The sequence below is a fragment of the Ptiloglossa arizonensis genome, chromosome 13, assembly GCF_051014685.1.
Source record: "Ptiloglossa arizonensis isolate GNS036 chromosome 13, iyPtiAriz1_principal, whole genome shotgun sequence".
NCBI lineage: Eukaryota > Metazoa > Arthropoda > Insecta > Hymenoptera > Colletidae > Ptiloglossa > Ptiloglossa arizonensis.
In genome coordinates this window covers 6913502-6936789 of record NC_135060.1, presented here as the reverse complement: position 1 = coordinate 6936789, position 23288 = coordinate 6913502, and the positions used below count along the sequence as shown (strand labels likewise).

The 23288-nt window shown below is 45.1% G+C and overlaps 1 protein-coding gene across 2 annotated transcripts in view; it reads right to left on the bottom strand.

Annotated features, from left to right (window-relative positions):
* Positions 1-13794, bottom strand: part of Fkbp14 (peptidyl-prolyl cis-trans isomerase Fkb14) — a 124737-nt gene extending 110943 nt beyond the window's left edge. Inside the window, exon 1 of one of the 2 annotated variants that reach the window (XM_076325260.1) lies at positions 13515-13794. In XM_076325260.1, the coding sequence (XP_076181375.1) occupies positions 13515-13744 (230 nt within the window). In that variant the 5' untranslated portion in view covers positions 13745-13794. The remainder of the gene's footprint in view (positions 1-13514) is intronic. The other variant, XM_076325262.1, reaches the window with a different exon arrangement.
* Between the last annotated feature and the right edge of the window lie 9494 nt (positions 13795-23288).

Below are 23288 nucleotides of genomic sequence, written 5' to 3'. Positions count from 1 at the left end.
TTACGCGCGACGATACGCCTGTCGTCGAACGGTTGAATTAGGTTTCTCGACGATTTGAATCGACCACGATGTTTTCGCGACATCGCTAATGGATATTCCAAGTTCCAGGCTGGAACCACCGGGGAAGAACACGATCATTTTTTCTAGCGGAAAGTTGGCCCATCGATCGCGAAACTTTCGTCATTACGGTACGTCCACCGGCGGATACATCGTGCAATATTTAAGGGGACACTTGTATCGCGACGGTCGCGAGAGGATGATCAATTACACCGCAAAAGTATCGTTAAACGCGGACACGGAGGGAAACAACACCCCCGGGCCATTATTCTCGCGCGTTGATCCATTTCGTCGAGTGCGCGTCCCCCTGCCTCGTGACCGTCAACTTTTTCTTACACGGTACGCGCGAACAATGGAACCACCCAGTTCTCATCCAAGATCGTACTCTCGGGGTAAAACGTTCCTCTCGCGTCTTCGCGCGGACGAAACCCCGTGCGAAGTATCAAAGGAAGTTTTCTCGTACGATGCCCCGTGCGTTATCTTCGTGAACGTTGTCGCGGGTTATCGCGCGTGTAATTATGTATCGAGTAAACGAAACTCCGTAAGAATCACGGTGCGAGCGATAAAGAAAACTTTCGTAAGACTCGACGTTCGTATTTTCCCGCTGCGCGTTAAACGTCGTTCACGCGTTGCGCGTACGAGACAAATACGAAAACGAGGTGAGCGCGAAGCTCGCGTCGACTTCTCCTAACGAAGAATCGAACGGTTACGCTCGAGATCGTCCAAGACCTTGGTATCTTTGCGTTGATAATAATTGAACAACGACCGAGCGAACGGGACGATCGAATTACCAGGAGTCAATATTCCCTCGCGCGGTCGTTTCGTAGCGCAAACTCCTCGAGATTCCGTAAACGCTCGGTTCTAACGTTTGCTTCCCTTTTACGGGGGAGGGGCACCGTTCGGCAATTATTCGAAGCGCGCTTCGTTAATTTTCTATCGTCGTGTCCCCGTGTACCTCGTTACACGTTCCTCGATAACCAAACGATCGTCGACGAACGACCGATTCGATCGTTCGCGTTCTATCGCGAAATCGACGCTGATTACGAAACAACGAGCACCTTGTCGTTGACGATCAAACGTCGAACATCCGTGATCCGACTATTCCAAGAACGCCTGGATGTCCAACGGCTCGACGACATCCGGTCGATGCGTTCTCGTATCGAATTCGATCGCTCATTGGCTAAACGGTCATTCTTCGAGAGCGTATACATACGGAGCGAAAAGGTTGAGCCGAGTCTCGGGGTATCCTCGCGACGAAACAATCGACTCCGAAGACTTGTACGCGATCGATACGGAGAGAAACCTTCGACTGATCCGAAGTTCGTTCCGCGTCGATAACGCGCAAACGTCGATACGTGTGCAATAATCGGATGGGATTGAAATTTACCAATCCCTTCTGGTTAAATATTCTCCCGCGAGCAAACATTTCCAATGGTAACCTTTCCCCGTGTCCTCCTAGAGAATACGACTTTCTCCGGTTTGCCGTGGGTTATCGTCCTTCTGCCGCAAAAAAACCCCGTATAAGATTGTGGTTGAAGTAGCAGGGACCGTGGATGGAATACTCCTTGAATCGCGGCTGATTCTATATACCGTGGCGAGTGATCTTTCTTTTTCTCCCTTTGTCGTAGCTGCGATCTGTCTCTCGGCAGTAAGTAATTATTTTTATCGGATTAGTTAGTTCGGCCGGCACGTACCAACGGTACGACACGATCTACTTAAGTGTTTCTATCGTGATTCAATTATCAATTATTAAATACACTCTTCTCGGAATAGGATCGATAATAATTTCGACTGCTTGTCCGTCCATGCACAGCTCGCTACGTCAGGGATATTATTAAAACCGGGACGTGTCTTGTGAAATGTAAAATTAAACGTTCCTTATAAATGACACGCGATTACGCAATCTCGATCCGCTCGAAAGGATCGCTACCTGGCAGACTTTTATCGACGAGTTCGACCGCTCGGCAGATCAGGAACGTGGTCACATTACCAAGACGTTTCAACCAACGCGTTTCTAAATTACAAATCCAAGATAATTCCGTTGGATGCGTTCTCGACCGATCAAAGTGTGTTGGTTCGGTCGTTCCTTTTTACACGGATCGCGAACGCAATTTCTTGTTCAATAATTGCTACGTACATTGTCGGTGCGATCGATCGAGCGGTAATTGCCACGCGGAAGGTTGTACAATCTCGCGCGCGGCGTGACTCTTCGAAAGTACGATTCGTCGTCGAATAAATCATCGTTTCCATGACCCCCGTTGCACCGGTCGTCGAACAGACATCAACGGTTACGTACTCGTGGAACGTGAATTTCTCTTCCTGTGTATTTTAAAACCTCGTCCACCTTATCGAAACTTTCGCTATCCGCGCAATTTCGTCGCGAACGCGGATAATCTCAAGCCGAGCGAAAGTATCGAACGAGTCTCGTCGAGCTCTCCTATCCGAGCGAAATAACCAAAAATAGTTACGGTAACTCGTAAAGTGTCCCGAATTTTATGTACGTACTCGACTACGAGAATAAAATCGGATCGCGGGTTTCGATCGAGTTGGCTTCGCAATGGATCGAGCCGTTCGGGTGGAAACGGTCGACGAAGAGAAACGTAAAAATTGTCTCGAGACTCGAGCAAATCGCACCGCGACGAGTCGCGTTGTCTCGGTGATGTTTTTTCCCGGTAAAAAACACGAGAATGCGGTGTTTCTTGCTCCCGGTACGCGCGAGTGACTTAAAACCGAGAGTAAAACACGAATCGAACCGGTCGTCTTCGCGCGGTCCGCGTCCGCGTCGCACAATGCGATCCAGGCCGAGATTTAATCCATACGCGACGAATAAAACGCAGAAGATAAGGCGACCGGTGCACGCGACAATCTTGATGTGTATCCGAGCGAACCCGCTCGTTCCTGGAGCATCCGATCTCGTTACATTCTACGTGTCTCGTTTTCTTCCGCGTTGGAGAATCGAGCCGAGGTACGCGCTCGCGCGATAAAATCCAGCGACGTTACGTGCGCGCTGCTTTTCGAGATCGCGCGTACAGGGGATCCCGTAAATGCGCGGCGAACGCGATCAAATAAGCCCGAGCATAATTACGCATCTTGCGCGATCGCAGCGGACTAGCTCCTCGTACCATCTTTCGTGACAGTTTATCGGTATACGGCTCGAAAATCGGATCTTCGAAACCGAGTAACGTTAACGAGCTCCTCCCGAGAAGCTTCGTATTTTTATCGAATCGCTCAACGCGAGTATACTTCGGAGACGCAGGTACACGGATATTCGAGGTGCTCTCGATTATATTAATTATAGAAATTTACCCCAACGAATCACCAATACCTAGCTATATACATTCCTTAGCATCGACCGCGTTAAAAACTTTGAAATCGTGATCCTCTCGCTCGTCTAATCATTTTTTGAACAGCATCGGAAGGTAACATTTCAGACGTTTTGCTCTTCTTATTCTTGACCAAGCATCTGTAAAGTGTCATCGAGATTTCGGACGGGGAAATTTGCGAAATACTTTCGATTCTTGATTTGAAAATATTCCATTTGAATCGTCGCGCGTCTCACGGTTCAGCAATCGCGACTATCGAGAAAACCTGGAAAGTCGTAGTAGGTCGTCGAGAATGTTAAAAATCCGGAGATCGAGTCTATGTATTTCGTATTTCGTGGTTGCCTTATTGGCGCGATTCTTCCTTCCTTTTCGTTCGTCTCATCCGCGATAAATCGTCGTCAGGTTAAAGATCCGCTCGATCGAAGTTACGTCTGCGTCAGTTTCTCGATCGTTCGTTTCTCGATCCCCGTGAGTTCGTTCCATTTCACGAAGAACACGCGTCGAAACGCGTACACGAGACACTCGTCCTCGAAAGCGGGTAAGTTCGCGCGAAACGTCGTCAGATTGACACACGTTACTCGCAGAACACGACCAAGCACCGATCGACCTTCCGTTCGCGTTTCTCATCCGTTACGTTCCCCGAATTCTCGAGCAATTCGCGATAACCGTGTATCGGATGCACCGTTCTTCAAACGGCACAGTTCGAACTCGCGATCGACCGTAACTCCCCGAGGTGGAATTATTTTCGCGACAGAATCTGAAAAATACTTCGAAGACCGTACAGAGCGTCAGAATCTTAACCTTCGTAGGTTGCTTGTAGTTTTTTTTTTATTCAATCGTGTGCTTCTATTTGTAAAATAAACGGATCCGCAAAAGTTAAACTTTCGGTATGATTTTTGTATTTTATCACCGAATCGATCCCTTGCTTCCTCTAGGAGGACCATTTTCGCCTCTAAACTCGCATCCTCGTCAATTTTTTCGGTAGAAAATAACTGTTCTGTCCACTACGTGTGAAGAACGTGCCGAATCTTTTTTCGTAGTTTGAAAAAATACCTAGATCAAGAAGCTTTGCATAATTTTCTCCGGTGGGGTCTCTTAGACGTTTGCGCGTCTAAATCATCGCTACAAAGAATGCCCCTAAGCGACGTTCGCCCGTAAATTCATTACAGTAATGCTATTATAAATCCCGATCAGCGGTGAACCTCGTTACTCTCGTCGAAACCTTCTCCACGATAAAAAGAACCCGCAAACCCCTTTTTCATCCTTTGCGCGGTGATTCTGAAATCTTCGCGTTTGTATTTAAGAAATTTGCAATTTTCTGTGTCCACAATGGCCGAGAACACCGAGCCCGATGACAGAATCGCGTCGAGATCGATGTTTTCGTGATTGAACGTGACGCGGGACGCTCGTCGAAAGGAAATTTAAAAGAACGAAATCAACGATCTTCGAAAGGAAATTTAAAAGAACGAAATCAACGATCTTCGAAAACGCGTACCAACGAAGAGAAACGCGTTTCTCTTTTCCAACTTCGACAAACTCGCGAAACGCGCTCGGGTATCGAACGCGCGCAGTTTTCGAAACGTTCGCTCTTAACTTCAGAGATTTCCACTTTTTCGTTTCCACAGCCGGCGAGAGTTTATCCTCCGACCGAGGAAACTGGCAGAATCGCGGCAAACGAAGTCAACGTCCCGATCTTGGACCAGCTACCCGCTGAAAGGTCGAAACGAGCGAAACCCGAAACCTTTGAAAACGTACGCTAACGAAGAAAAACGCGCCACGTTCTCCAAACTTCGAACGAACTCGCGGAACGCGTTTCGGGAGCTTGCAATTTTTCAAATCTTCGCTTTCGACTTTAGATATTCGCAGTTTCACAGCTCTACAAACGAAGTCAATGTTTGGATCTTTGAAACCGACGTTAGCAGCCCGCTGAAAGGACAAAGGAGCGAAAATCGAAACCTTTGAAAACGCACGCTAACGAAGAAAAACGCGCCACGTTCTCCAAACTTCGAACGAACTCGCGGAACGCGGTTCGTGAGCTTGCAATTTTTCAAATCTTCGCTTTCGACTTTAGATAGTCGCAGTTTCACGACTCTACAAACAAAGTCAATGTTTGGATCTTTGAACCAGACGTTAGCAGCCCGCTGAAAGGACAAAGGAGCGAGAATCGAAACCCTGGAGAACGAAGCGTCGTCTTCTTCGCTAAATTTCGGAAGACGACGAACTCGCGGCGTTCCGTCGTTTCGATGTCTGAAATCTTACCGACACCCTTAACTTTTGGTATTCGCAATTTTGCATCCAGGCGCCGGACGAGAACGTCTTTGTCGACCTAATTGCGTTTCAAAACCAGGTTGCTGTACATCTTGCACCCACGCTGTACCAACGGATTCGCGGAGGTAATTTTCAGCCACCTTCGAAGCCACTCCCAGCCACCGGTCGTAATAAACGAACCTACCAGCCGTGTTTCCGGTCCACGGTTTCACTTACTCGATTGGAGCGACTTTGTTAAGATTCGACGGGAATAATAAAATGGAAAAATCATAGACAGACGTTGCAGAGCGTGCAGTGAACTCGTCGATGTTGCGATCTTCTCGACGTTTCGAATTTTGACGATGCATCGAATAAAATATTTGATAAAATTCATATTCAACCGATCGTCGAAATATGTTATTACCGTATTCTTTGCTCCGAAATCAAATAATCGTGTTTCGAGTACCGGTCTCGTTTCGGAGCGTCCTCGAGTTTCCACGTAGCTCCGCAGCGATAACTTACGTTAGAGCGGAAAAAGTGCGACACGCTCGGCGTCGGTGCGCTCGAAAGTCGTCGCCCTGACATCACGCTCAACAGCGCGCGACAATAAACAAGTGCTCGACCGTGAAGCTTATTGGGGGAATGGCTGGAATCTTGGAGCGGATTTGTCGCGACAGAAACGAGCCGAACGTGGCCATCGACGAGCGACGAAATATCCGGGAAGAAAGGCCCGCGACGCTTTTGATAATCGCGCGAACGCTTCGCGGACTCGCTTTCTTCGCGTGTTTCAAAGCGAAAGGACAGATATTAATCTCGTGGCGTGTAATTGGTTCTCGCCGAGAGTAACTGCGCCCGATTCTTTGCGCGCGAATTCGATCGGGTGATTAGATCGTACAATTACTTTTAATTGTACGAAAAAAGAAAGCGACGAGTAATTGTCCGAATTGCTTAACGGAGAGCACCGTCGCGAAAACAATACAGAAACGCAACGAGAAAGCGTTTAAACCTTTGCACTCGAGGCTTCTTCGTTATTGGAAACCGACGTCTGGAGAAAAATCTGAGTTGTAAAATTCATCCGGAATGGAACATTTTTATATACTTCTGTGCGTGTACAGAAGTGCGTGTACAGTCTGCGAGAACGTAACATTTCAATTCCAATTTGAAGTCCAAATTCGATGTTTTTTCGGATCGAAAATAGTACAGTGAATTAGGTGACGAGCGAGGATCTCCTCTCTGGTCCAAAGGGTTAATAAAATGCAACGCCGACGGATCTATCCGGTTTCTCGATGCACGCATCGAAGAACACATACGGTCGTGCTCGAAAAAAAAAGTGCAATTGCGTTTTACGGACGCATCGGTGCAATTCCTCGAAGATGTACGAGGGAGATAGATCTCGCTAAACCGTGCAACATTTCCCCGTACCAATTTCTTCCGTCTTCGCTCGGAAAGAAGTCGGATAGCCCGACCCAGTTTCGAGATTCGCCTTGTATACGTTCGTTAAAGATTGGAAGAATTCCCCGTCGGACGTCGACAGTTTTTTTTTCCTATTTTTTTTTCTTCTTGTTTTTCTTTCTTTTTTTTGACGAAATATCGTGCCAACGCCGGTAATAAAGGTGCAAGTTTCGCTCCGCGAACGCTACTCCCAAAGGAGAAATTTATTCGCCTCGTGTAAGCAGAGAATTAACAAGGCAGGACGTAACTTACGAGACTTTTAGTTCGGACACACCTGTCGCGAAAACAAAAGCCTAGGTGGAAGTTGGTGTTTTACGAAGACAAACGAAATTCAAGTTTCCAGAATGTTCGGTCCGCTTTGAAAATGGCCTCCGCGGCCTGAAATTTCAAGAATATTTGATTCGTTGCCGTGCATTTACGGTTTGAACGTTTCTCTCGCGTAATTGTTTTTTTTCCCACTCGTACGTAACAGGGACAGAACGTTTTTTTTTTTTTTTTCGCCCCCTGGTTGCAGCTTGAATTGCTGTTTACGCATGAAAACGAGCACAATGCTATCGTCAATGTCGTAGATTGAAAAGGTTACAAAACGCGGAAGCAATTTTTGTATAGCAGTTAGCAACATTGTTTGCGCAACAATCCGCGGCGAGCATGAATTAAGCGAGGAACAAAAGGCGAACGAACCCGGTTCGTATATCGGGCGAATTTTTTCGTCGCAAAAATAGGTATGTACTTTCCTGCGCGAATCTCGCGATCGAAATTACGTGTATAATATCCAGGTGGAAAACGCTCGCGTCGATGGATCGATTCCGCCGCTCCGATCGAGCGCAAACATCAAAAGTTACGCCGAAAAATTCGCTTTTTTATTCCCGCGTCACCGACGTGGAAGCTCTGGTATACACAGAGCTTTCCGTGGCCGCTTAACGTGCAACGCGAGGCAAAATGCGTTTGTAACGAGATATTTTGAAAGCAATTTGTCGACGAAGAACGCGAAGTGGTGCAAGAATCGAGTCAAAGAATTATTCGATCGCAATGGCCGTCGCTTCTCGTCGAATACATTTTAAGTTCGACGACCGAACGTAATTTTCTTCTCGATTTCCCCGACAAAAGTATTATGTATATATATTAGAAAGGAATGAGAAAAGCAAAATTATGAAAAAATTCTGTACGAGTGTTTTCTACGTAAACGGTTAAATAAATTTCGAGCGTCGTTTCAAAGTGATCGAACCGAAGAGAATTTAAAGAGCCAAGATCAAAGTACGCGCATATATTCTTCTCTTCGTTGGCGAAGTGAAATTATGACAAACAACACGGAACGTCGAACACCGGAGATCAAAGTTATTTTTTACTCCCGTTCGTATCACCAAGTGTCTTCGTTCTCGATTACACGGATCGATTAAACTATCAGCGGTTCAATTTCCCGATCGCCAGCGTTATCAATTTTTGAGATTCCTAATTACGAGGACCATCGGTTGTCGGAATTGATCACCTAAATTCCCGAACAAACTTCGTTCCCCGAACCACCAATCGTCCGCAAATTGATTCCCACTTTTGAGCGCATAATCAAATCCTTGAATCAGAATTACTAAATACTCACGATGGAAGCCCAGTTTTTTTTCGTATCGAACGATCGAAATAGTTCGCGAAGCTCCAATTCATCGCGCCGATAATGATGCGCTTAAATGCAACTAAACGCTCGCGGAATGCAATTTCACGTTTTCTTTGACGAAACTGTGATAAATAAAATACCATCATCGTAACGACGAAACAACGCGTTATAAATGAAATTACAGCTTCGCGAGGAGAACGAGCCGTTAAATATTAATCGCGATTTATCTTAAACATTTTAGAGATTTCATTGTCGTTTAAATGAATTCTAACTAAGAAGATCCAAGGGAATGACTTGCGAGCAACGCGATAATCGACGATGAATTATCGACAAGATAAAAGGAAACTGCTACGTGAATGAAAAAATGGGTAAGGAAGGAAAAAAATCTACTTGAAAATAATATTCTCCATCGTATCGAAGCTTTAGCTACTTTAGAAATAAGTGGTTCGAGAAATACACGATCTGGATTATGTATGCAACACAAAAAGGAAGCAGCTCCGCTGAAATAACCGCGTTAAGAACGCTGTGCGAACACGGCGGAAAGATTGGAAAAATAAAACACGGGACGAAGAAAATTTGCTAAAAAATTGCGTTTCGTTAACAGAGCGTCGCGTAACGAATGATTCGTTCTTGATTTAAAAAGGTAGCTGTCCGATTGTCCGTAATGATTATTCGAATACGTGTATTAACCCCGACTATTTTGAATAATCGTGGTGTTACCGCGTCTCGTGAATTATTCACATTTTCGCATCTTACCGTTTTCACATACTGACGAGAAGCATCGACTAGCTCGAAAGAAATGTATAGCACAGTTCCGCTTAAAGAAAGGTCGCGATTACATTTTGAAATTATATAATTTTATGCACAGATGCGTAACGGTGCAACACATGGAACAGAAATATTTCAAACCGATTAATTTTATCTTGTACCATTTTTTTTTCTTTTTTTTCGTATCTTGAACCGTTTCGACGATACGAATCGTTCGCTCGAACGAAATTCTCCCCGAAAAACACCAAATTTCTCCGTGCCTTCTGTGAACGAGAGGCTACATTCCACTCGTACCGTATCGACTCACCGTATCTCTCGTGACCTCCAAACGTGGCGTTAACTTTTTCCCGGCGCAGTGCGTCTGTTGGCCCCACGATTAACGGTATCGGTAACGGCCCACGAAACAATTTAGACGCGGCACCGCGTCGAGTATCGTTATCGCGACGTCGATCTATAGCGATCGAATTCTCACCAAAGGTTCCATCGATCGATTTTCCTTACCGAAAGAAGATTGAAATTTTTCTTTTTTTTTCTTTTTTTTTCAACGAACATTGATTTTTCTTTTCACCGAACGATCGTTAAATATCGTCCCACCGGACAAACGTTAAATTCGTTCCCAGCGTCGACGAATAAATTTTCATTCCTCGTCGCGTTCGACGTTACAACATGGAACGAAGTAAGTCTCGTAACTTGTGGAAAACGATACGCGCGTAAACGTTAAAACTCCGTACACGTAACAAAGGGAAATTCGTCCGCTCGGCGCGTACAATTTTTTATCCTTTTATTAATATAAACGTCAAAGCGACATACGAGGGGGACGCGTTCGAAACGCCGATAGACAGAAGAAGACACGTTGAAACAGAACGGTGAAGGAAAGAGAGAGCGTGAGAAACGTTGAAACGCGTGGTTCGCAAAAGGCGAAACGTTCCGCGGAAGTTTTAACGAGCGATGATTTAGAGGAATGATTACGAAAACACGAGATCGCAAGCGCACGAGGACAATTATCCAAATGCGATACAATTTCGCGAGATATTGCGACCTCAAAGAGCTCGTAGCCGACAAGTCTCGCTGGAAATATGGAATTTGAATCGCAAAAACAAAAAACGCTAACCGATGCGTAAAAGTTACTTAATTCGTAAAAAGGAACAATTCCAACACGTACAACCGTCGACTTACGACTTCCTCCGCTTCCGACCGACCAGTCGGAAGCCAATTTGCACGTATTTCGAATATTCGTTATTCGTTTATATTATCGTTTTCTTTCAATTATTTTCATACCCTTCTTACACCCTACATTTCTCACGAATACATATTCAACCATTCTCTTGCTGCTATTTTCCCAATCTCTTTTCATCATTTTCTTTTAGACATTGCGTAGACAAAACGCAACAAGTACAACATACAAAAAAGTAAATAATTCTTTTATCAAAGCTGAGCAACACCGGTAGATCACAGGCAAACGGTCAATAATATTTTGCGTTGAATCGATCGTGTGTCGATGACTGCCTGTGCGTAATTAATCAACGAGTAGAAGTCTGGACTTTGTTTCGTTTAAAAATCGCAGAGGTTGGTCGATATAATTCATTCGTCCGAAGCGTGTTCCTTCTACACGAGACTGGTTGGGTCAACGTTACTTATCAACGGCACGATACTTCGCAGACATAAACGCACGAGAGATAACGTTGGCTCCAACCGTGGTTGGAAAGGCACTTACGTTTAATCTGGTTACTTCGTAATCTGGTAAGAAAGAAGACTGCTCGCACACGGGATAAAGTCCTGTTTACCCGAAAATGTATCCAACAACGATTATCGCAACGGTTGTCTACCGATCGAGAGAATATTTTCGGGCGATCTGGAACGAGTCTCGAGCAAAAAATTCCGTTCACGACCCGTCGCGAAATTCCGGTTCGCGGGTAACGTGTACTCGCGAACGCAACGGTTCCCTGCAGACGTCAGGAATGGCTGAATCGTCATCGATCAACGACCTCCGAGGCGAGTTTGTCACCTCTGGACGGAGAAGCAATTAATTTTACGAACAACTTCAACGCCGAACGGACGGAGGAGAAGGTAAGTAAACCGGCTGTCAAATCCGATTTCTGACGCGTTCGAACAGCCGGAAACGCCCGAGCGAGTCGTTTCGTTGTCGAGATTATTTTCCACGTTATCGATATCGATTCAAGGCTTCCGTTTCGAACGATGCTCCGTTGCGCGCCGCAAATTCGCAACGCGTAGGCCGGCCAACGTGCAACAGGAATCAATTATTACGCCCGACTATACCACAAACGCTCGAACCTGGGTACAAATTTTTTAACCGTGCTCTCTCATTTTTCTTTCAAAGATATTTCAAACGTTCCCGTAAATGGAAGTAATCGCTCTGTTCGCCGGGTTCCACAGAGAACTCGAAATACAATTTCTCGACGCTCGTATTCAAAGATTTTAAAGACTGTTCGAAAATTTGCGAACTTTTTGTAAAACTTTGTCGTCCGCTGGAAACTCGTTGAAAAATTTATACATAATTATACCGTCGTTATTCAATCGTTGGTATTTGTTCCCGATGTTTCGCCCGATACGTGTTCAGTTATTTTTCTGCGCTGCTAACAAAGAGTAATTGCCCTCTTGTTGCCCTCGAATAATTCTGACGGTAATAAACATTCTTTCGTGCTGCAAAAAAATATAGACTTTCCGGTGATATTTTTTTTTTTTTAGGTAGATATTTAACAAACCTCTCGCAAAAAATTTATTCGAAAGTGTACGTGTGTTAAAACTGGTTAAAAAAAACTCGAGTCGCGAGTGCTCTCGTTCGAGCACTGTTCAAAATTTCAATATAGGCGTTTCAATACCGCTGTCGCAAATTCAAGTGTATTGGATTTAATAAAAGTTTATTTTGAACCCATTTGAAAATTCCACCGCGCACGGGAGTTACAAAAAAAAAAAAAAAGAAAAACACGGACTCGATGAACGCATTAACGGACCACTTGTCGAGTCATCTGTTTACGTGTTCCTCTTGCAAAGTGTCCGCGTTGGCAGATCACGCGCTCCAATCGTACGAGAGCACGTTTCGCGTTCGAATGAATCGCCGGAGTTAAATCTTGCCGCCCGATGATCGTACAGATTCCACGTCGCGCTACGTCGTCGCTCGTCACCGTTATTGCAACCATACGGGTGAACACCGATCGTCTAAACGGAGCCCGATTCGTTCGTAATTCAACGACGTCTAATTAGTCTCGTTCGACGTTTCCTTTGCGCAAATATACGGGCCAGCTCAGATGTACAATCGCGTTTCGACAGAGGTCATTGATCGTTTCGAGGGACCGTTCGTAGCACAGAAACTCAAAGGCTGCATTGTGAAACGCGCACGATTTACGAGCGCCGTTACTCGGAGCTATTCGAGACGCCTGGACTACGTATCGTTCGGTCTTCCGTGATATCCTTTCTCGGTTCGACGGTGTACAAACCCTGATCTCGATTTCATCGTACGAGTTAATTATTTTCCCTCGGTATCACCGGTACGAGACTTCGTCACCGTGGTCTTGACTTCGAACGCGACTGCGTTACACGATCGAGTACATCTGGTAGATCTCGTTCGAATTTCCTCTATTAAGATTCTTGCGCAACGAATCGTGAACGAGAGAACGGGGAAAACGACAATTGTCACGAAACGGTACAATGAATCGTAACGAGCGTTCCTAATCGGTACAAACGCGAGTCGTCCGTTGACATCATCCCGTCCTACGCGAGCACGAACTCTCGATATCCAGTACGCATCGATTTCTTCGAACTACGCGACAATCGTATCTCGCGAAACGATAACCACCGAAGTAACGCGTGCTCGTACACCGACTGAACGACCTCTTCGAACCTTGCGAAGAAGAATTCTTGAAGAGAAACAACGGAAAGGAAACACGAGGAACACGCACACGCAATACGTGACACGTGTCCTCGTAAACGGAGCGAGTGGATATCGGTGAACACGGGAAATGAATGGGGGACCGTGTGTACACGCGCGCGAACGCGTGTCGGTTACCCTGGTCGCGAAGTATGGTTCGCGAAATGTCACTGACCTTGAGTCGAACTTGACGCCGTCCTCCAGCCTGCCGGTGTAGTGCATCGTCAGCTGTTCGCCGATCTTCGATTTGGCTTCGCAAACCTCCGGGACGTAGAGCTTCTCGACTTTCAGTCCCGATTGCTTTTGATCGGCGTTCGCGAGAACGAGTACGACGGTGAACACGAGAAGCAACGTACGGCACGACGCGAGCACGACACCCGCGGTATTCTTGGAACGGACAGCCATGATTCGTAAGTACACTGGCGGATGCTCGTGAGCAACTGAGTCGTGTCGCGCTCTACTCCGCCGAGCTACCTTCGTCCGTCCGTTCCCCCTCTCCCCCCGTCCCCTCCTTCCCGCTGGCGGCTGGCTGCGCTGTACTCCGTTCCGAGATCAGGCGAACGCGTTAGAAAAGGACGAGAGTATCGTGCCGCCACATTGCGCCGTCTCATTGGCCCCACGGAATATGTAGGTCTCTGCCTCGGCCTCTTTTCCACCTTCAACGTTTCTCCTCCTCTCCGTCCCACCCGCACGGTTCGCGTTCCGGTCCCTGGCTCTCCTTTTTTTTTCCGCGGGTTCCCTCTCTCGTTTCGGCCCACGGAGTCTTCTTCGCGCCGATCCTTTCTCTCTGTCGCCCACGCAGTCGGCTCGTTTCTTCTTTGTTTCTTCTCTGTTTCGCCCACCTTCTCGTTCCGCGGTTCGGTTTTCCACGTCGACCTTCCTCCCTTTCCCGGTTCCGCGCGTGTGCCGGCCGTGGGCACCGCAACCAAACTCTCCTTTCATTCCGGCTCTCTCTTTCTTCGTGGCTGGCCCGCGTTCTTCTTTCCACGACCGAGACAGGCATCTTTCTCGCTTCCTTGCGGTAACCTGCACCGAGACCCTGCTCGCTTCGCGATGAACCCCGCCAGTTTCGTGGTAGCCTCGTGTGTGTCTCCATTCGGGTCATCTTTGTAATTTAGACCACGGACCTTGGGCTTTTTTCTTTTCGCAAACTATGTGTACGCGATGACGCGATCGTTGACCCGGTAATACGTCGTTTCGAGCGTTTCTCAGTGTACAGCCTCGTACGGAGACCGTTTCGCCGGTAACGTGTTTACCGTTCCGATCGCCGGTCGAACTCCGCCCGACGAAACGAGTTTCGTTCGGTTTTAAAATATAACGCGACTGCTCGGTCGACGGAGGACATCCTCCGACGTTTGTTTATACAATTGTATCGTTTCAACGCGAGATAAGAACGTCGCGTTTCGAGATAAGAAAACTGATTGGAAAATTTTCGCAACGTTGAAACTGCGTCCGATACCGAACAATTGGACGCGTTCGGTTCGAAATGTTTTCTTCGAGTAGGAAAAAGTCGTACGGCTGGTAATTTAGGAAATTAATCGGCAAAGGCGCCGTAGAAATTATTCCCGCCTTGTTTCGCGCAACATTTACAAACGCGGGATTTCCATCCCTCGAGCAGTCGCGTTGCATAGAAACGGAAATCGTGCTCAATGCGCTTCACGGTTCGGGAGTTGGCCTTGAGCAGCCAATTGAGGTTGATCCGACTGCAGCTATACTAAATAGCCAGTAACGCTATTTAGCATACCCTGTTTCAGATGCAGAGACAACCGGTATCGAGACGAAGTATCTACCGGAATTGATCCGGGGAATCGATGCTTAAATCCGAGCGGAAGATATTGGCTGCTCAAGGTCGATCCACCGTTTCGTATTTTATCTCTTCTCCACGAGTTTACCGCGTCCGTTGTGTTCATTAAACGGACAGCGTAATACCAGATGCAACGGTATCTGGTTCTAGAAAGTTATACGAGTATCTTTTTCGAGACGTTTATCGTAACAATGTCGTTAGTTTCTTTCTTGCAGCTAAAAGTGAAATACGGTAAGCTCGCGCGCTTAATTCTTTCCGAAGCTTTCCACGTAAGCTGAATATGTAAGAAGAATGAAAGATCAGTCCCAGGATAACAAGAATCTCGTATTGCAAGGGGGAAGATAGAATAGTCCCGGATTAAGGGGAATGTGGTACTACGCGTAAGTAAAATGTAGACAGCCCCGAGTCCTTTTCCCTTATTATCCTTCCAAGACCGATCCTTCTTTCTCCCTGTTCCAGGGTCGAAAATAAATTAAAGCTAAACGAATCCATGTGTAACCGGTTGCGAGAAAGAAAAATCGTAAAACGGAGAACTCTCCTCGAAATACAAACGCGTAATGCGCGCAAAGAAACGAACCAGAGGAATACCGCACGACGCACCGATTCACCGTAAACGTAATCAGCTCCCTTATTTCGCAATGATGAAATAACAAATACGACGAGAACCGTGGCGAGCGGGTAACGAGAATTATCGCGTTACGCGATATTTTTCAAAGCGCGTAAACTGTATTTTTTAGCAATGGAAATACAGCCGAGGACTCCGACGTTTGGTTCGTCGAGAGACAAAGAGTACCCGCGGATACGGTCGTGAAAATGAACGGTGGAAAATTTGTTGAATAGATACACGGAGGCCGCAACTTCTTCGTAAATGTGAAAAAGTTGGTCGAAGAGACAGGCCAAGTCCGCCGGGATACGGTAGGGCTGCGTCAAAAAATAATAACCTCCGCTTCTGCGTGATTATTTAAAAGAGAAATACGGCCTGAAAGTGTCTCCTCGTTTCTGAACAGAATTCAACCGTCATTGTACGGCAATTTATGCACATACATAAAAACTCCTCCCGACGGAAAGAAACAAACGGAGACGAGTCGACGTACGCCTTCGTTGACGATTCTTTCCAGCGATCCAGGCAACGTCGTAATTAATTTCCCTTTGCTCGTCCACTTGTTTTTCCAACCTTTTGCTCGTTCTCCCTCCCTCGCTCGAGTCACTCATTTGGTTACAATCTCTCGCGAGCGTCTTCCCGGTGTATGCAGCCACCAGCCCTCGAAGCTCCTGTCTTTCGAACGTAATTCCTTGTTTCCCCAAGTTTCAGCCGGTCGGCACTTTGTCGGTGCGCGATACCTACGCTCCTTCGTATTACTCGCTCGCTCGTTGTTCCTCTCTTTGTACATTCCGCGCTGGTAGACGTTTGTCGCGTGTGCGTGCACGACAGACACAGTTTCGTCGGCTCTCTTTTCTCTATTCCGCATCGCCGTATCTGCTGTCTCCGTTTCTCTTTCGCGGTGTTCATCGTCCTACTTTCTTCGTTTGTCATAGCCGCAACCATGCGGATTGAAGCTTCGCGATACGTTCCTTCCTGCGCGAACAAGTCGCGCGCAACGTTACCACCGTCGTCGTTTTCTCCTTCACGCCCGATTCCGTACCATCCCCGTTACGAGTTACGCGCGTATTTCACAATACGCGAGCATCGTCCGCGTCATCTTCCTACCTATGAAAAATTAATTTACGTTCACGACGGTTACGCGTATCGTCGCGCTTTATACCGACGACGATGCTCGGGAATCGCTCGCTCGTTGAAACGAACGATGCGATCTTTGACGGGACAACGAAGAATATTTGCATTTTATTAAACCGAACGATTGCATTGGGAATTATCGCAGATTTATCGCGCTGAACAACGAAGAAACGTTACCGTAGCTTTCTAATGGCGCGTGTAGCGTGTCATAAATTCGAGGCGATCGAGACGATAACGTCGACAAAAATCCGAACGTACGCGCGAAACGGAGTAGTAAATTCGTCGGTGTTCGTCCCAAATAAACCAGGGAATTTATCGAAGGTGTTAGTCGTAGCAATTTTTAGGAATCTATAAATTTTTCAATTAGAACGATTTACGGTACCGAGTACGCGTTATCGCGTACCATCGCAATGAGTATTATCGCATCGATGCGCATATATCTACATATGAATATATAATATATTAGGTTGTTCGGAAAGTCATTTCTTTTTTTTTTTTGGTGAAAATGAAACACGATCTTTTTAGAGCGTGTAAACATTTGATTGAATTATATATCCTACATTTTGGAAAACGAAATCACTTTTCGAACAACCAAATATTTATATATTCTCGATACAAAGGTATAATTTCTTTTTCGTTCGACGTTTACAATCGTTTTAAATCCCGTAACGAGTCGAACGTGTAAACCCTCCAATTACAGCGCTCGTAACTTTGTCGACGTCTTTTTGTCAGCGAACTCTAATTCACCGGCAATGTTCGCTGGAAAGAAACAACGCGATCCGATAATGAAAATGTCGCGTTTAGATTCCTTTTTTTACTTTTCCGGCTCGAATCGGTGCAACGCGACTTTAAATGGAATATCGCGAGACGTAAATGCATACGATTACCCGAGCTGATGTTAAATAGTGGGGAGAACGATGAAACTTGCCTTGGAGAACCGTGAATCTATAATTTCCAAGCTGAGGTGGCTCGCGACCGTGAGAAAAACGCCCATAAAATATTTGCCAAAGCGGAAAAAATGAAACTTCTTAATCCCGACTGAGTAATTAAAAAGAGAGCACCGCGACGATAAAAAATAAGTCGGACGAAACTTTTCCCTCTTGGCTCGTCGGTTTGCGTTGCTCTTATTTCGAGACTTTTTCCGTTTTCTCATCGATTCGTCGCTTTATTCATTAATACTTGTACTCTGAAAACGTATTTACTCGCAAACATTGAATATAAAAATAGTATTCTCGGAGATTCCGAGGGTAAACTTTCTTGGATGTATCGATCGTTTTAAAAGGAAGTGGGAAGTTGGGTTTATTCGAGGAACAGTGGAAGCCCAAAATCATTTTCATTTGATGCAAAATCGAGTGCAAAAAGATGTCAAAGATATTGGGAAAATATCATCGTTGATAGACTGCTCACGAGGCGACGAAATTATTTCTAGACGAGACAATGACCTTCCGATCTCTAAGGTCGTGATTTTGTAACCTTAATTCAATTAGAGATTCAATTTCCTTTAGTTTTCCTTTGAGTTGATTTTGTGTAGAATAATTCACCATTTTTGCAGATATTCTTGCTTTCGATTCGTTTTGGTATTCGTTGAGCTTTACTACAAATATTATCAACATACCGAATTACCTGTAACGAGTGACGAATCAACGGTACAAGTTTAAAAGTAATTTTTCGTCATTTATTAAAACCGGTTTGCCCGTAGTGCGATTTCCGGCAGTGTACAACGTATACATTTATGCTACACTGGACACGACATGGATAAGAAGATTTAAAGCTAACAATTTACAAATGGCACTGATAACGATAGACTAATGGGCGTACATCTATATGCGCATATTGCGTTTAAAAGTTCGTGTAATTTTTATGAAAATATGTCCACATGTGTGTGCATATGCAGTGTACGCATAAAATTGTAATAAAAGCAGGAATTTTCAAAGTTTTAAAATCGTATTAAATTGGCGAACTCGAGCGGAAAAATGAAATTACTTTCTCTCAGATCGCGTTTATGACAAAACCTTGTAAAACGAGAATTGAATGCACTTGTTGCTAAATGTCTTCGGAAACTGTCAACGCAAATCGATAAATGAAATTCCCGTGCAAATTGATACCAAGGCGAACGTTTATAGAAACTTTGCTCCATAATTATCATTATTCTCGATGGTAGTGCATAAGTATTTCAGTCTCGATTGAGTTATTAATTTCGTCTTACCGATATCACCGTATAGAATACTCTAACCGCAGTATTCTATTATTTTATCTTCGCGATGAAAATACTTGAGATTAAGATTAAAAGCATTGTGCAAGATTCTTAAGTGTCATTATTATACGTGTACATCTTATATATCGCGAACGGACATTCGGTAATTTTCTGAAACACAGAGTATCGTTTATCGTATAATTCGAGATGATACGAGAAGATTCGAGAAGATTCCTTTTGATGCTACGACAGAGTTCTTTCAGTTCTTTGGGCCGCGATCGTGTCCTCCTTTTCCTTGCATTCTTAGCGCGATTTTCCTAGAGAAAGAGAAGGAACAGATCCAGCTTTGTTTGGGGCACCAGCTCCTCGCTTCGAGTGAAAGTTTAGCGCGAGGAATCTCGGCTCGATCGCTCGTCCCTCGACGAAACAGTCGTGACCCCTTCCTCGACACTTATTTTACTGAAAAATCAATTTACCGTACTTTCGAGGACCGTGTGTAAATGTTCGCCTTTCCAGGACCACTGTCGTTGAATATTACTAACAAAATTTGAATAATAACGATCACAATTCATTCAAAATCTACTTTCTATCGCAGACCAGTAAACGTGTCTTCGATATTTACAGAAATTGCACCTTGAAACCATCGATGTACTCGATATAACTCGCGAGCGCCAACCATCTGTGTTGTTCAACGTCAAATACTTCGTTTGCGTTACAGAGAACATTACGGTAGAAGAACTCAGTGTCTGACATTTGCAATGTACCCAGGCATTCGACTGCAATTTTTTCGTAACGATGCAATTTTATACTCGCTGTTGCGACAAGGACACGAAACTTTCCTCGAATCGATACCTTCTTTGTGCGGAAACGCGCGTTCACTCCTTCGCGCGTTTGAATAAAAGGAAACGCTGTGCATCTCGGGGCACCATAGTAAAAATGATGGGGTGCCGAGGGAACCGCGAAACGCGCAACCATTTGCTCGCGCGCATTCGTTACACGGCGGTGCCGAGCGAATTTACGCGTGAAAGCTCGCCGAGGCTTCGACTTTGGTCGCTCTATCGCGACGTGTTTCCACATTCCGACTTCATGCATACAAATTATGTGATTTGTGGAAGATCCGTCCTTCTGAAAGTTTAAAAGTTCGCGGAATGGAGAGTAGCGTGCCGTGGCCCCCCATGGACGATCCACCGGGAGGAGTATCGGCGTCGATCGCATCGAATCGAGAACCGTAACGCGAGGGTAGCCTGCTGCGGGAAAGTTTTTCGATTCGCGTGCGTGCCCGGTTAATTTCACAGACGTCCACGTTCGAAAAATCTCCCCGTGAAACTCGTTCCGTTTCCGCCAACGACATCGAAACGATCGTCGTCTTCCGCGACGCTTTGTCTCCCTCGTTAATCGTTCCGCCGCGTTAAATTCACCACGTCGAATTTCGCGTGACACGAAACGTGACGGAAAGCAATTTTTCCTGTTACTTCGCGTACGATATGTATTATTGAACTAAAATATAAATTGAGATAAAAATTAAATACGGTGGAGCCCCTCTGTGTTGAAATTAATAGGGAGACGTACTCTATTTCGAACAATAGAGGAATCACTCTAACGATATTGAACTTCATTCATTTAAATGGAAATAAAGAGAATTGAAAGTAAAGAGAATCGAGTGTTCAAATATTTAAGGATCTTGCGTCTTTGAGACAGCTGTATTAAGTAATCGTACGTCAGAGTCTTGGATGTGTAACTTTTATGGTTGCAATATGAACTATAATTTATAGTCTCCGTTCGAATATCGTCGAGTGTCTTCAGATTCTCATTATCTGGACGATTTCGCGACACTTCCGGCACTCGTTTCATTTTTCACGCGAAAGGCGGAAGAAGATGATCTCGTTTCGATACGTAAAGGTGGAAAATTTCTTCGAAAATATGTTACGGACATTGGTAATGATTTATTTCGATAAAAGTAAGAAACGACGGGAACGTCAATCGCACGCTCGGCTGAAACGTTCTGTTTACCATGCATTAGTCATGGCTGAGCTATCCAGAAGTTTCACGTGGCGACTATAAGAGCACTAAACGTGTTTATGCGGGTAGCAAGGCGGAGGGGAACGTTGACCATTACACGAGCTATTCTTGGAGTAAGTTGAGAGAGAGTTCTACCGGTTAAAAAATAATAGGGAACCGTTTTCTACGTGTAAAATGCAAAATTCCATGGAGGGTACCCGGGTACCCTGGATATTGGCGCAAAGATTAAATACCATCGGCGATCTTGTACAAGAAATATAGAAATCAAACTACAGAATTACCTATCGTCGTTGCATCGTCGCACACCGTTGCAAAATTCGTACGCGCGATAAACAATTCGCTTCGATGATAAAAATCGATCGACATCTAGTTTCTTAAGTGTTCCTCCAAATTTCTTCGATGCGATTGCAACTATGTAAGTAACGACTTTAGTCTTTTTCCAACAAATTCTTTTCTTCTGCTTTCGTCGATACGAGGCGCGTTAATATCAATCGGTAAAATACCAGGAAAACAAGAGAGCGTTCGTACTCGTAGATGTAACTGGAAATTCGTATTTCTTATTTCTATGAAGAAATTAATGCTTTCAAATGTTCGTACGTAGCGGTCTTTCGATGATTCGTTCGGAATGCGTTGAATTTTGCGCAATTCGTAGCTGTCGAACGGGTTAACGCTGAAACTCGAATTGAACGTTAAAAAATTTGAGATAAGTCGGTGTGCCCGCGTATCGAAAATCCAATTTTTATCTCGACGAAGAAAAAAAATAGAAAAAGGAAACGAAAGGGTCAACGAAGTTACGAATGCAACGTGGAAAAGTAATGCGAACTCGTGTCGGTCAAGTTGAGCGAAACTTTCCTTTCCACGAGATAGAACATTCCCCGGTAATAAGTGCGTCCCTGTGGAAAAGAGTTACCGTTGCTCGCAATAATATTCGTTCGTCCCATAGAATGTTCTTGGTCGGGCTTCGAATGAAACGGTTGGTCGCAGAAAACGGTAACGCAAGACTTTATCTCTTCTTTTTCAATTCATGCGCGCGTTGTCCCTCTGGCAGGGGAATAAATATGGGAAAAACCAAGGTAAAAGTGGAGTAGTGGAAAGTTCCCTGCAACAGTTACACGTAGAAGCGATCGTATAATGAAATGGATGTAGAGTACGACTATTCAATGTTTCTCCGAGTTTTATATCGCGTCATTACACGTACGTGTATCGTCGGCGATGCTCCATTTAAAATGCTATTTATTTTCGGGTTATATAATCGCGAACTTTTCGTTCCGCGATTTTCGAACGACACTGCCTCGAAACGGTTCGCTTCTGTGCACGGATCTAAAAAAATGTTTAAACGTGTAAATACGTCGTGTTCGCAACGACGATCGACTCGTTCGCTCGGAGAAGATATACCGACGTTGGATTTCCAATTTCGGCCGCATTTCGAGTTTGAAAATTCGAAATTGTACAATAAAACAGTATGATAAAACGAGTCGCGAAAGAGCGACGCAAATTGCGACAAATTTAACCGGTAAACCGCATTGAAGATGTACGGTGTTAATAGAGTGGAGAAATTTATTTGATTTTATCGTACCGAATTTATCATTGGAAAAAATAAATAAGAGAAAGATCTTGTTCACAATTAGACGCATTGTGTTCGCTTCTTCCCACACTTCGATTCCACGTTTAAAATTCGTTTCAACTTTCCGTTTCGAAACGAAGTTAACAAACGTTCGAAATATTCGTTAGAAAAATGGTTAGCGATTTCAGGACACTCGAAAAGTTAAAAAAAGTATTCATAATTCGTGGTGCAGATGGTCCGAGATCACGTTGGTCTCGGAAAAAGAACGTCCGCGACCTCGCCGCGCGAAAGATGACCCCAAATTGCTATTACTCGGCGCGTTACTCCCGCGAGCATAATTATATCGCGAAATCAATGGAGCACCGTAGAAACGCGGTAGTTCCCGTCGGCTCGTGTAACGAAGCTTCCAACTAATCCCAGCTCCGGCTGCTTAACGCATGGAAATTAATAATGAGACAGAATGGAAATCCTGGAGCGATAAGCCCTGGATCTACATAACTCGACTCGCGGATAATACAACGACGAACCGTTGCCGGTGCGAATTGAACGAACGATCGAGAAACAAACATGGAACTGGTTCATTTAATCCAGGACGAACGCGACCGCCTAACTGGAAAATGTCTGCGCGATATG